At 46.9% G+C, this 12080-nt stretch overlaps 1 protein-coding gene across 2 annotated transcripts in view; it reads right to left on the bottom strand.

The window, feature by feature from the left end:
* Positions 1-12080, bottom strand: part of SPIDR (scaffold protein involved in DNA repair) — a 3076965-nt gene that overhangs the window by 258609 nt on the left and 2806276 nt on the right. For both annotated transcript variants that reach the window (XM_069621022.1, XM_069621023.1), the window contains one exon: positions 5695-5838. In XM_069621022.1, coding sequence (XP_069477123.1) covers positions 5695-5838 — 144 coding nt within the window. The remainder of the gene's footprint in view (positions 1-5694; positions 5839-12080) is intronic.

Here is a 12080-nt window from a genome sequence, read left to right as displayed (position 1 = left end):
CTGGAGATCGCATAATCTCAATTCCTAGGTATCTTATACTCGAGGGTGACCATCGCAGACCAAGAGCATTACGAGGTTCGCATGTAGCACTTGTTAACGGAAATATTTCTGACTTGTTGCTATTTAAGTGGAAGCCAGAGTATCTTCCAAACTCTCGTATCGCTGTTAAAATTCTATGCAGATGATGCTTCGGACCCCTTATGTATAACATTATATCAACTGCGTATAACGTGACAAGCTCAATCTGGCCTTCAATACTAACACCAGCATAATTGTGGTGAGCATGCATAAGGTCTGCCAATGGCTCCATAACTAGGACAAATAACAGGGGTGACAGTGGGCACCCCTGCCTGGTGCCTCCCTCCAATATTAATATGGGTGAAAGTACACCGGTCACATATACTCTGGCGTAGGGTTGTCTATACTGTTTTGTCACCCACTTAACAAAAGGTGGTCCTAACCCATAGTTATTCAATATGCTAAATAAGAAGGGCCAATAGACCATATCAAACACCTTCTGCATGTCAAGCGAGACTGCAACCCCCTGACTATCCTGCAGTATCTTAGCGATTATATTACACATTCGCCGTATATTGGATGCCCTTGAACTCCCTAATATAAACCCTGCCTGATCCTCATGGACCATATATGGCATTAATGGGTTCAGTTGTGTTGCTAAGACTTTCGCAAACATTTTTGCATCAGTATTTATTAAAGATAATGGCCGGTACGACCCACAATTATCCAGAGGTTTGCCAGGTTTAAGTAATAAAATAATTATTGCCTCGCGGCATAGATTCTGGCAAAATCCCTGCTTCTAGGGCTTCAGAACAGACAGAGAGCAGACGGGGAGAGAGCTTTTCTAAAAACTCTTTATGAAATGTTGCACCTAGTCCATCCGATCCCAGGGCTTTTCCTTTCAGGGGTCCCAAGTAGCTTTTTAAACCTCAGCCAGATTGATCGGCTCATCCAGTGTATTCCGCGCATCGGTCGATAAGAGTGTCATAGGAATTTTAGCAAGATATTCATCTATTTCTAGTAATGTCGCATACGGGGCGTCCAATGTCTTATAAAAGTGATAACACACAGCGTTCACATCGCTGTCCAGATTGGACACTGTGCCATCAGGCCAAATTATGCACAGAATATTGAGGGCTTCCCTTATCATTACGGATTGTTCCCGCCAGTAACTTCCCTGACCTATCCATTTCCCCATAATGGCACGCCACCGCTGGCCTATCAAAATCAGGCAGTTCCCTGTTGGCTATATCACAATGTTTATCTAGGTTTACCTTAATGTAATTTCTGATTTGGGGGGATGAATCAGTGGCATAGCTTTGCTGCAGTTGCGCAAGTGTATCCTTGCACCTTTTTAGCACCCTTCTAATGTTCCACAACACCTGGTGTTCTGTGAATATTGCTATGTCTCTAATATACACCTTGAATGCCTGCCATAGTGTGGCGTGTGTGTTCACTGATCCTTCGTTAATGTCAAACCAATTAGTGATATGTTCGGCTATGCTTGACCAGAAGACCAGATCCCCTAAAGACGCATGCTTAAAACGCCATTGTGGTCTTGTTGCAGTGTTCCCAGGAATGTGTAACTAAAGCAACACCGGTGAATGGTCCGATATTGTTCCAGGGAGTATCTGGCACTCTACTACCCAATTCAGCAGTCTATGAGACATAAGCCATATATCGATACATGAGTACATGTTGTACACTGACAAACAGAAAGTGTATTCACGCCGAGTACTGTTAAGTGCACGCCACACATCCTTAAGTTCTAAATCTTCAGTATAGACCAGTATAGTTCAAGCTGCATTAGTCAATGACCTGGACATTGAGGAAGTACAATCTAAATGTACATTCAATATAGTGTTAAAGTCTCCTCCGCCAATGACTGACGTAGTAGGGAGGTTTACGGTTATGCCATCTAGTTTGTCGTTTATACCAGCAAAGCCTTGTTGCATTAAGTCTATGACCACTTGGAGGTCAATGGGTGCGAGGCTAGGGCGCTCTCTGTGAGCGCCTGACTACTTATGCCCTCTCCCGCCTTCTCTGTAGGCTTAGAGGTGGGCTTTGTGAATTTATCAATGGAACTGCTTTTCTTATGCCGGCTGCATTAGTCATGGTATTCAGTAGTGTGGCTATATCACTTTAAAGATTGCCATATGGGTGTAATTGCCCCCAAGTTCCGCATGGGGCAAAGGAGAAGTCCCCCCCCCCCCCCCGACCACCTCGCTACAGCTCTGTGCACACGTGGATGGTGTTGTGTGTTAAGAATTTCTGAACTCTGTACAGGAGGGGCAGAGGTTCAGAAGGCCAACCTCGTTTCTTGGAACAGGGTAACCTCTGGACAAGCCAGACCAATCAGGGTAGCTATGGCAGGCGGTCAAGACTAAGTCTCAGGAGGGGTGAGGGTGACTGAAGGACCTCAATGAGCACAGAGACCAAGGACACTTACAAATTACTCCAGACAGGTGTTATATTAAAAATATAGACCCATTTATTACAAGGCCTTTGTAACACAGACCATAGCAAAGAATCACAGTAACAATAAGTAAACCAATACATCACACTCAATACAATATATATACAAGACCAGAGGGGGTCTAAAGGGAAGACTGCACGAAATATGTTGACAACCTAGAGGGGAAGGAAACAGGCAGTGCAGTAAGTCTTTAGGCCCAATTCAACATCAGTTATTCACCTAAGAGGCAGTCCAAGCCCTAAGAAGAGGGGAGCCTTGTGCTCAATAGTACATGTAATGCAAACGCATGCGGTTGTACCAATGGGCAAAACAGGGTCTCTTCAGTGGTCTCTAGCAGCTCGGGAAGGTGGATAAGGCGATGAAGAATAAGTTCCCACTATTCAAGAAGGTCCTCCACTTGAAGGCAGAGGCAGTTCGAGAGTTCGGGATGGAGTCGCTATTTCGCAATAGCAGTGGACAGGAGATGGGCCCCCAGGCACCACTCTTGCATAAAGATGGGCTCTGGTGCTAGGGGCCACCGGTTGGGGTAAAGATTACTCACCGGTCCCTGAGGCAAGGAGACCCAAACTTCAGCAGGTTAGTCCAATTCGGTTGCAGGTTCGAAAGCGGCAAAAAGGACGTCTTAGCACCCTTTAGTTCCTGAGATCCAGCGAGTATTCCCAAATGGGTCAGTGGCGATTTCTCCACTCCGGGTGGATGAATCGACCCAGTTTCACTGCAGCAGGCTTCAGGGGCAAGAGGGTCACAAATGCATCGGACTTGCGAAGGACGTTGCCGCAGCAGGGCAACACGGTAACCGCATTTACTCCGGTCCGGGCGCACTCGTCTCACTTCAGACCTGGGAATGCCAAGTGTACAAAATTCGGTGTGAGGGTGCCGTGGACACATAGCTAGCAGTATACCAAGTATCGAGGGCCTCCTCGAAACGACGGCGGAGACAGAGCAAAGGTCCCGTGTAAGCTGGTCAGCCCACTGATTGGCCCAGGGACACTTCCGAGAAAGCTTACTTGCATGTTTTGGTGAAGGTGCCGAGAATAGTTGGTCCCACTATTCCAATGGGTCGAAGCGTCTTCGCAGACCTTCTAGGACGACCAGATGCAGAGGGGTCCCACGGGACGACAGCGGGCTCAGGGTGCCAAACCTTCCAGCGGGTCACCAGCGGTTCCTCCACTCAGCTTCGTAGTTGCAGGATACTTGGATCCTATCGCTTGTTCAGAGAGAACTCGGGAGATCGACCTGGTAGTGGTGTTTCCAGCCTCCTCTTATCCAAAGTTCCCTTTGCGCCAAAACGGAGAGGACCCAATGGGAGATCTGCTCACAAACACACACTCCATACGTGGACCAATCACAGACCACAGTGGTCTCAGGCATTCAGGACACTCCAGACTCTCTATCACCCAGGATGTGTATTGGGACCAGACATCCCAGCCCACATCCTGGAGGCGCACACACAAGGCATGCAGAAGCCCGCGAAAGCATTGGGATTCACGGGAAAATGCATGACCAAATAAGGACTAACTCGGGTCGACTCAACCTCGGGAAGGTAAAGGGGCAAGATGGCCAAAGAACTTTGTGGCACGGCCATTTTGGAGCCAGGCCACCTATTTGTGCCAAAACGCGGTTAACGAGGTTAACATGGCAGGAAAGGGTTAAAAATAATGTGAAACGATAGCTGTCCATGTCCATGACACATCTGCACAGTTCATAAAAAGTCCAGCGAGAGTATCTAGGGCCTTTGGAAATGACTATAGACCCAAGTGTGCTGTATGGTAAGATCCATTGCACACTTGTTACATGTTGTACAAAAGTTGCAACATGAGAAAAGGACTAAGGGAAACAACGTCTCCCAGTACTGACTGTCTTAAGGGCATGTCAGTTTCCCCATAAAAAGTGGGCGAAAGCCCAGAGGAGTACAGCTGAGGGCTGTGCTTCTCTGGCAGTCAGTCAGTGGTGTCTAAACAGCAGCAAAAAGTTTGTGGGGTTGACACATGGAGGGAAAATGTGTACACATATGAAATCTTTCCTAACACTGTGTAAGGAGATGGGTCAGTAGCACTTTGTACTAGCAGCAGTGCCAGAAAGTTCTCACACCACACTGTACACTTTGCAGCTCTGGGATGCGCTGTGTAATAACTGTTTCAGAGGATTTCCAACGTGGACTTCTAAAAGTACCTGCCCCTAAGTTCGGTATGGAGGAATGGAGGAGTCCCTCCAAGCATCCCCCCGCAGGTCTGTGCAGTCGTGGGAAGGTGTTGTGTAAATAGTTGGGGCAGTGGCACTACCTGCTGGCAGCTATACCAGAGTGTTTTCGCACTGCACTGTAAACTTGCTGCCCAGGGATATGCCGTATAGTAGCTAAATCAGGAGTTGCCAATATAGCCGGCTGTCCCTCATGCAGGATCCAAGCTGGTCATCGAGCAGGCAATGTCTATATTGCAATGATAATGCTACAAAATAGAATGTGGGGGGCTAGCTATGAACACTTGCCCGTCGCACGTTCGGCCCGAGGCCCCGATGGAGTTTACCGTCACTCCCACACTCCCCTACGTCTTTTACAATCACACGATCCAGATAAGAAGATTGCAGGAGGTAGAGAGAAAGGGAGGTCGCTCAGTCCGACCAGCTCCGTCGGGTCCAAGAGCTTCCAATGCGCACCATAGGTCCGTGGCTTACAATGCTCCAACACTGCGCGTTGCAGCAGGGCGGGGCTACCGACGGTATCTCAGCCTCTCTTATCGCTTGAAGTAGGCGCCCAAGTCTGCAACCTAAAACTCAGCTCTGGTAGGGACTCCAAATTCTAAACTCACACTGAGTGTGCACACACCCATATGCAGGAATATCCTAGTGTTTTAGCCAGAGATGTCCACGCATTCAGCATTTTATTAAGCGTGGCCTCCCCACTCGGCACGGGAGCTCAAACACGATGCACCATTTTGGCAAACCGTGCAACAGCACCCCCAATATTCTGACTTATAAGATACAACCATGCTTTTAGAAAATACCACCTCCAAAAATACAGCTCAAGGTCCAGAATATTAACAAACACAGACACTCAGGAATGCAGTATGTGTTTGTATGTTCACACACACAACTACCAGCCACCATGTATTTTTTTCACCAAGTCTTAATGTTGCAACACAATGTTATGCATTTACAGAACAAATAGAAAGCTACACAAAAATGTACGAGGCAAATGTTACCTGGAGGATTTGCCTGAGACTATGCAGCACTGGGGGTAGATATAGTTCACACAACTCCGAATCCTCCGAGAAGTCCACACTCCCCTGGTCTGGAAGAGCAGCAAGTATGTAACAGAAACTTGGAGCAGGGACACTTGGTTTAATCTGTTATGACAAAAACAAATAAAGACGTGGGAGTGAATAATCAAATAAAGACAATTAATTAAAGAATACATTTTAAAAAAGAGCATAAAAACATGAATGTGACAACAAATCAGATCGCTAAAGCACTTTTCTGGTTTTGGCTCATAGGTATTGCTTTAGGTATTGCTTTAGCAACGCCTAAAAGCCATCACCAAAACCTAATGACACGAGTATGAAGATGAGAGAAAAACATTGCCCTTTTTTAAAATACTACTTTGCATTAACATTTGCAAAAACCACAAAAATAACCATCTATTTATTTGCATATCATTAACTCCCAACATAACAAAAGGACAGACAATACAAAATAAAAGTGAGTCATAAGGGAGACACAAAAACAGAGGCGGGGCGAAGTGATCTATAAGAATTCATAAAAACATCTGAAGGTCAGCTAGATGGACAATATTGTAAGACACCTGAAGGTGTCTCACCCACTAGTCCCGGGAGTTCTGTCATCCAGGTAGCCAGGACCCGGCCATCGCTATTGGATCCAGTTCCTGGGGGTGGACTAGTGCGGGAGGATCACCTGGATGGGGGGACTTAGGAGAAAGGAACTGGGACACCGAAGGGTGAGATGCGGTATCCCCTTCCTTATGACACCTTTTCCCCATCCTGCCCAGTAGGATACTTAGAAACTCTACCCCGCCCCATTTTCCAACACAAACACTTTCTCACAGCGTGAACGACAATGGACTAAAACCCGAAATGTTTACCTGGCATGTCCCAACACAAGGGTCAAGCAGAGCCAGGCAATTGCCAACAGCTACACATACCTGACTGCCCTTTCCCTTCCCCATAGGAATAAAAGGCAGAGCACAAGAGCACACTCGGAGCAAGGCCGAACGTATGAGGAAGCAGCTATTCCAGGACGACAGTTCAAACGGAGGAGAAAGGCGGCGAAACCTGAAAGGACATCAAGGAGGGAGTTGCCCTCGCCCTTTTCAACCCAGACCTGCGAAGCCTCAGATTAAAAAAACAACATAAGACCGGGAAACGCAGCTGGCGAATGGTGTGACGGATGTCAGTGGTACAGGGAACCCTTCCGCACTGATAGCCAGGGCGGGCAGGCGCGGTTCTCATCGTGGTACCGTCCTTGACTCCAGCAAGCAAAGGAACTGCTGAGTTCAACACACCGGTGAGTTGGACGAACCTGTTAGTTGACTGGAATGTGTTAGGCTCAAGGTTGCAGTGGCAACAATAAGAAGATAAATAGACAGAGGTCTTTTGTGAACAAACTTGGTACCAGAGATAGAGTGGTCAAGCGCTACGTGGGCGCTCATTCGAAGGTCTCTGGCAGGTACCCCTCTCCTGAACAAAGAAACTGTGTTTAACATTGTGAGTAAAGAAACTATGACTACCAAGAGGCCATAGGGAAGGCCGGCATAAGGTGTTAAGGTGGTCATACAAAGGTCAAACCAAACCCCTTGTACAATCGAAAATCCTTAACAGATTGCAGAAATGTTGACGATTGTGAAACAGCCTTTTGCGCCCAGCTGAGGGGGAACGCTGTGCAAACTGTGATTGTGTGAAACCCACGCTTGATGTAGGCTACAGAGTGACCCAGCGAGACGAGATCGCCCTTCGGAAGTCTCTATTTAAATTGGCAAGTGCTCTGGGAGGTTGATGTTGAAAGAAGGATCAGAGCTTGGCTGAGGGGGATCCAAGGGTGAAGGGTAATCACCCGATGTAAAGGTTAACAGAAGGAACCTTTGTTTTGTTGTAAATGGCTTATCTGGCCCTCTGTAGCAAGAGAGTTTGCTTTAAAGAGACTTTGACACAGAAGGTCCTGATATTATAATTTTTTTTAATTTGTATTTGGTTATAGAAAAAAAACTTTTACAAAATACTTAATGTTTCTATTACAATTCATTCAATAAAATCAAACAATATCGGGAGGAAAAAAAAAAAGAAGGTCCTGATATTAAGAAAAGGAACTGTAGGCTTGTGACAGAGAAGCCCAGGAGTGTGCTGTGCTCGAGAGCCCTGCCTTGTCCCATGCTAAAAACGTGAGGAAGGGACACCCAGGCTATAACGTCCTGACTTATAATTTTGTGAACACTTCTTTCGTTTCTTGTGAACATTATCCCACACTCTCTTATAGAATAGCGGTAAGGATTGGCAATCGTTTGTTTTAGTATAGGCCTTGTTCAGTTGACTAGACTCCACTAGGACTGTATTATTATTCTTGGATGGTCGTACCTTGCTCCCATCTTAGATTTAGGTTTAGATTAGGCGCTTCTCTCACCCATTTTTACAGTTTAATAAACACCCTTGAACTGTGATCACTTGTGTCTGTCTTACTTTGATACCATGCCTTCCTTACACCAGTGAGCATTAGAATAGGGAGGGCCTTGCGACCCCTCGCCCTGTTGGCCGGTAGCTCTGAGAGCCTCGGCCTCTTTGCTGGTCTTGGGAGCTAGAAGGCCCCTCCCACTTGGGCACTTCCCTGGGAAGGAGTCGCCCTTGCAGGGTGTAAAGGAGAACAGGGCACCTAACTTGGGCCTGGTCTTCCTCCTCATGCAAGTCTTAAATGTCCTCTGGAGGTTATCTCTCAAACAGCTCGCTCCACCTGGAACAGCCGTCCCAGCTGTGGTCGGGGCCAAGGTACCAGAAGCAGAGCGCATGTGGATCCAACGTGGGGAATCAACTCTCCCAGGCCGACCTGCTGAAACCCACCGTCGCTGACATGCGCCAGTGAGGCGGGTGGCACCAGAGGACAGAGTCTTCTCTGACAACTGCTAGGAGAAAAAACAAATAGAGAAAGAAACAACAGATAGCCTTTTCGAGTAAGAGTGCCCGGAATTATAAGACCGGAAGCCTAACCCAGGAGTGCTGGTGAAGCGGTTTGTTCCCATTGACGTGGAAAAGGGAACTGAGGAGTGGTGCCGGTGGGCGGTGCAGGGGAGTGCATGCTCCCAGGGCCACGCCCCAACGTGCATCTAAATTTAAAGGGGAAGACAATTTTTTCTGGGGAAATAGGTTCCGTTTCCTGTCCCTAGCGAGGGACGCCCATACAGTATTGAGGAAAGGGGACGGGACGTAGGAATATGGGAGATGCTAATTTTGGCGCAGCCCGACACCTCCAAATTAACACGGAAGGGAGCTCAGTTATCCTGAGCCATCTAAGTCGCAGAGCTATAGGTTGGAAGAACATGAATACCCGTAAATGCCATTGTTTGCCACCAGCTCCATGAAGACACAATCGCACCCCATTACCCATGGGGGAGCAAGGAGAGGCCTGAGGTACTCCAGCATTACCAATCAGAAACTAGCAGGCATGTCAACCAACTCCTCACGAAAGAAGGAACGCCAACGCTGCAAGCAGGATGGGGCACCTTTGGAGGACTATCACCAGAGGGAGTCAGTAATGGGGAGGGCCGTCCCGGAGACGGCCTAAATAACAACTTTTCAAAGGAAGGGAGCGACCCAGGGAAGGAAGGGGAACTCAGAACATCAGAGGATGTAGGAGAGAAGAGGAAGGCCATTTTAGGAGAGAGGCTCTAAACCAGGGTTGCTTTTTCATTCACCCTGCAGACAGGGGAGAAAGAAGGTGGAGAAAAGTACTCATAGGCATAATGAAGGAGGAGGCCATCAGGAGACACACAGAAACATGAAAACATCCTGATACCACCCTTATAACACACCAAGGCGAAACTTGAGGAGCAGACATGTCATAGTGCCTTAATACAAAAATAAGGTGTGCACGCAACACCCACGTGTGATGCCTACTTTGCTAACAAGTGGCCTCAGAAGTGCTATTTAGACAACTCCACAGAGACCCCAAATAAAACCCTTGCTGAGGGGCAACAACAGCTCCAGCAATTAATACAGCTGCAGAGGCAACATGCGCAGGCATACCGGCAGATATTGCAGAAAGTCCTGCAGTTGCACAGGTACCAGCAAGTGACCAGCCAGGAGAAAAAACAGGAAGCCGCAATCCAGCTGACCGAGTAAGTGATATCCACCTGAGTACAGCCCACATTCCCTTATTCTGTGCTAGTGAAATAGTCTGAGGGGCAGGATCTTACTAACTGTCCAATGCTATGTTAGACAGGAAGAGCCAACAGACACCCGTTAAGTACCTCATGGGGTACATCCAAACCCCAGAAAGGAACCCCAGGTCCAGGTCAGGTGGATTCACGGAGGCATGAAACATTATGCCGCCTTTCAGGTGCCTCTAAATATAGGTCAAAAAGAATTTGGAGTTTGAGAGTTGATCCTACCTTCATTGCTGGCTCCCTTGGTGACACTCCAAATTTCAAAGTGCTGATAAAGGAGATCACACCCAAGAGAAAATAAAAGTGCCTACTCACTACGAAAGACCCAGGAAGATGAGAAGGGAAAAAGCAGCGGGTCAGAATGCATGAGTTAGGGTGGCTGTCCCAAATGAGCTTGTTGTCTGGAACATCTAGCACAGTGAACAAGTGTTATAAGCTGCTCAACTTACTGACCCAACCCTGGAAGTGGCAAGAGACCAAGGCGATCTTGTAAAAAAGTCCCAAAATTCACAAGACTTGTGGCTTCCGAAACAAGGAGGACTTTATACCATATAACCAGGGATGGAACTGGAAGGGAGAAAGCTCAATTGTTAGTACCTGGCAACATGATCATGTTGGCGTGGAGCATCTGGCCACTGAGAAAACACAAAAGAACCTAATCAACCCATTTGTTTTGGTCAGGACTATACAGGATGGTAAACCAAAACTGCCAAAATTGCCCGGTGTGTCAAAAACAAAATAGATCTGCAGTTCACAGGGCTCCCCTCCAAAGAATGCCTCAAATCAAGGCAAGGTGCCATTCTTAAGGATATGTAAGGACCTGTTTGGCCCACTGGAACATGCCAGCTTGGGATCAATACATCCATGTCCTGGTGGACTATGCCAAATAGATATCCTAAGGCCTTCCCTATGTTAGTTATCGCTGCATGCCAGGTCTGTGATCTGGTCATACTATTTTTTTCATGGGTGGGGAAACAGGACAAGATCATCACCAATGAAGGAGGACACGGACACAGTATTGACATTTACACTGACTATTTATTAAATAATGCCTACCTTTCCCTATTGCTATGAGGGTATTCCCTGCCTATATAAATAACTACATTGCTCGGCAGTCATTAGAAAGTCTCCAAGTAACAATAGTCTGCGATCCAAAAACTAGTTTTAGCCGACCCTACCACTATTCTAACCAACTAAATCAAATCAAGAGACTTGACTCCCTTCTCCTGACTGTCTCTTCTTAAAGAGTTTCTTCTTCACTCCAAAGTTCTTTTAGTAGGCTATTTTTAAATAGCCTCTTATTACCTTCTGTACCAGTTCTTGTAACTCCTTCAGTAGGTTTTTGGGCATACTCTTTTCTCTGGACAATATTTGCGTGAACCCCTTTTTCCCTCTGTCTTATCCTTTGATCCAGACTGCTATACCTTTTGGACTTCTGCAATATAATTCCTTAGGTGGGATAGGCATTCCTGGCAGCTAATGTTCCTCCTCTCTTGAGTGGAGTTATTTTGCATATCATTTCACTCTACTACACTCCGTATAACTCTATCTCTTTCTCATTTTGATTTGTCTCATTCTTTGTTTCTTTCAGAGATAGTCCCCTTTCCGCAGGGTATTTGTGCTATATTCTATAAGAGTTTGTTTTCAGAACTTAACCATCTTTCAGGAATGGCTGCGGGTAACCAGACGTCTCGTTCACTCAGCAAGGTGGTTTCAGCGTCCTTGCACTGCCGACAACAAAGCTGCTGTGGTCTCGCCACCACCAGTACTTGAATTCCGATCTCCTCGGCTCTCCAGTGCATGTGAACGCTGGGCCTCCATTGTTTCACTCTCACGTTCAGACCACTTCTGAAAGTCGCAGGCTGCGCAGTTCTCCTGGGCTCCACTTCTCTCAGTTATCATGCTGTCAGGGGGCTTCCCTTGGTTACGTTCTCTCTCTGCTTTGCCTCTCCTCAGCGTGTCCTCCCTTTCCAGGCTAGTTGTCTCAGTTAAATGGAGTTTCTCCTTAAACAGACAGATTCTTTTTCTTGTTCATGATGACCTACTGTGGTTTTGTCTTCAGTTCAATTTACGGATTCCATAATATTCTATATATCTGATAGTCCTATATATGCCATTAGTACCCAGAGAGGGTCAATGAGCTTGTAAAACGCAAGCTCATTGGCCCTCACCCTGGACTTACCTGCCCAAGACGACTCTGCGGCG

This window comes from Ambystoma mexicanum, chromosome 5q (assembly GCF_040938575.1).
Source record: "Ambystoma mexicanum isolate Mex_15411 chromosome 5q, UKY_AmexF1_1, whole genome shotgun sequence".
NCBI classification, from domain to species: domain Eukaryota; kingdom Metazoa; phylum Chordata; class Amphibia; order Caudata; family Ambystomatidae; genus Ambystoma; species Ambystoma mexicanum.
This window is presented reverse-complemented; position numbering and strand designations above follow the sequence as displayed.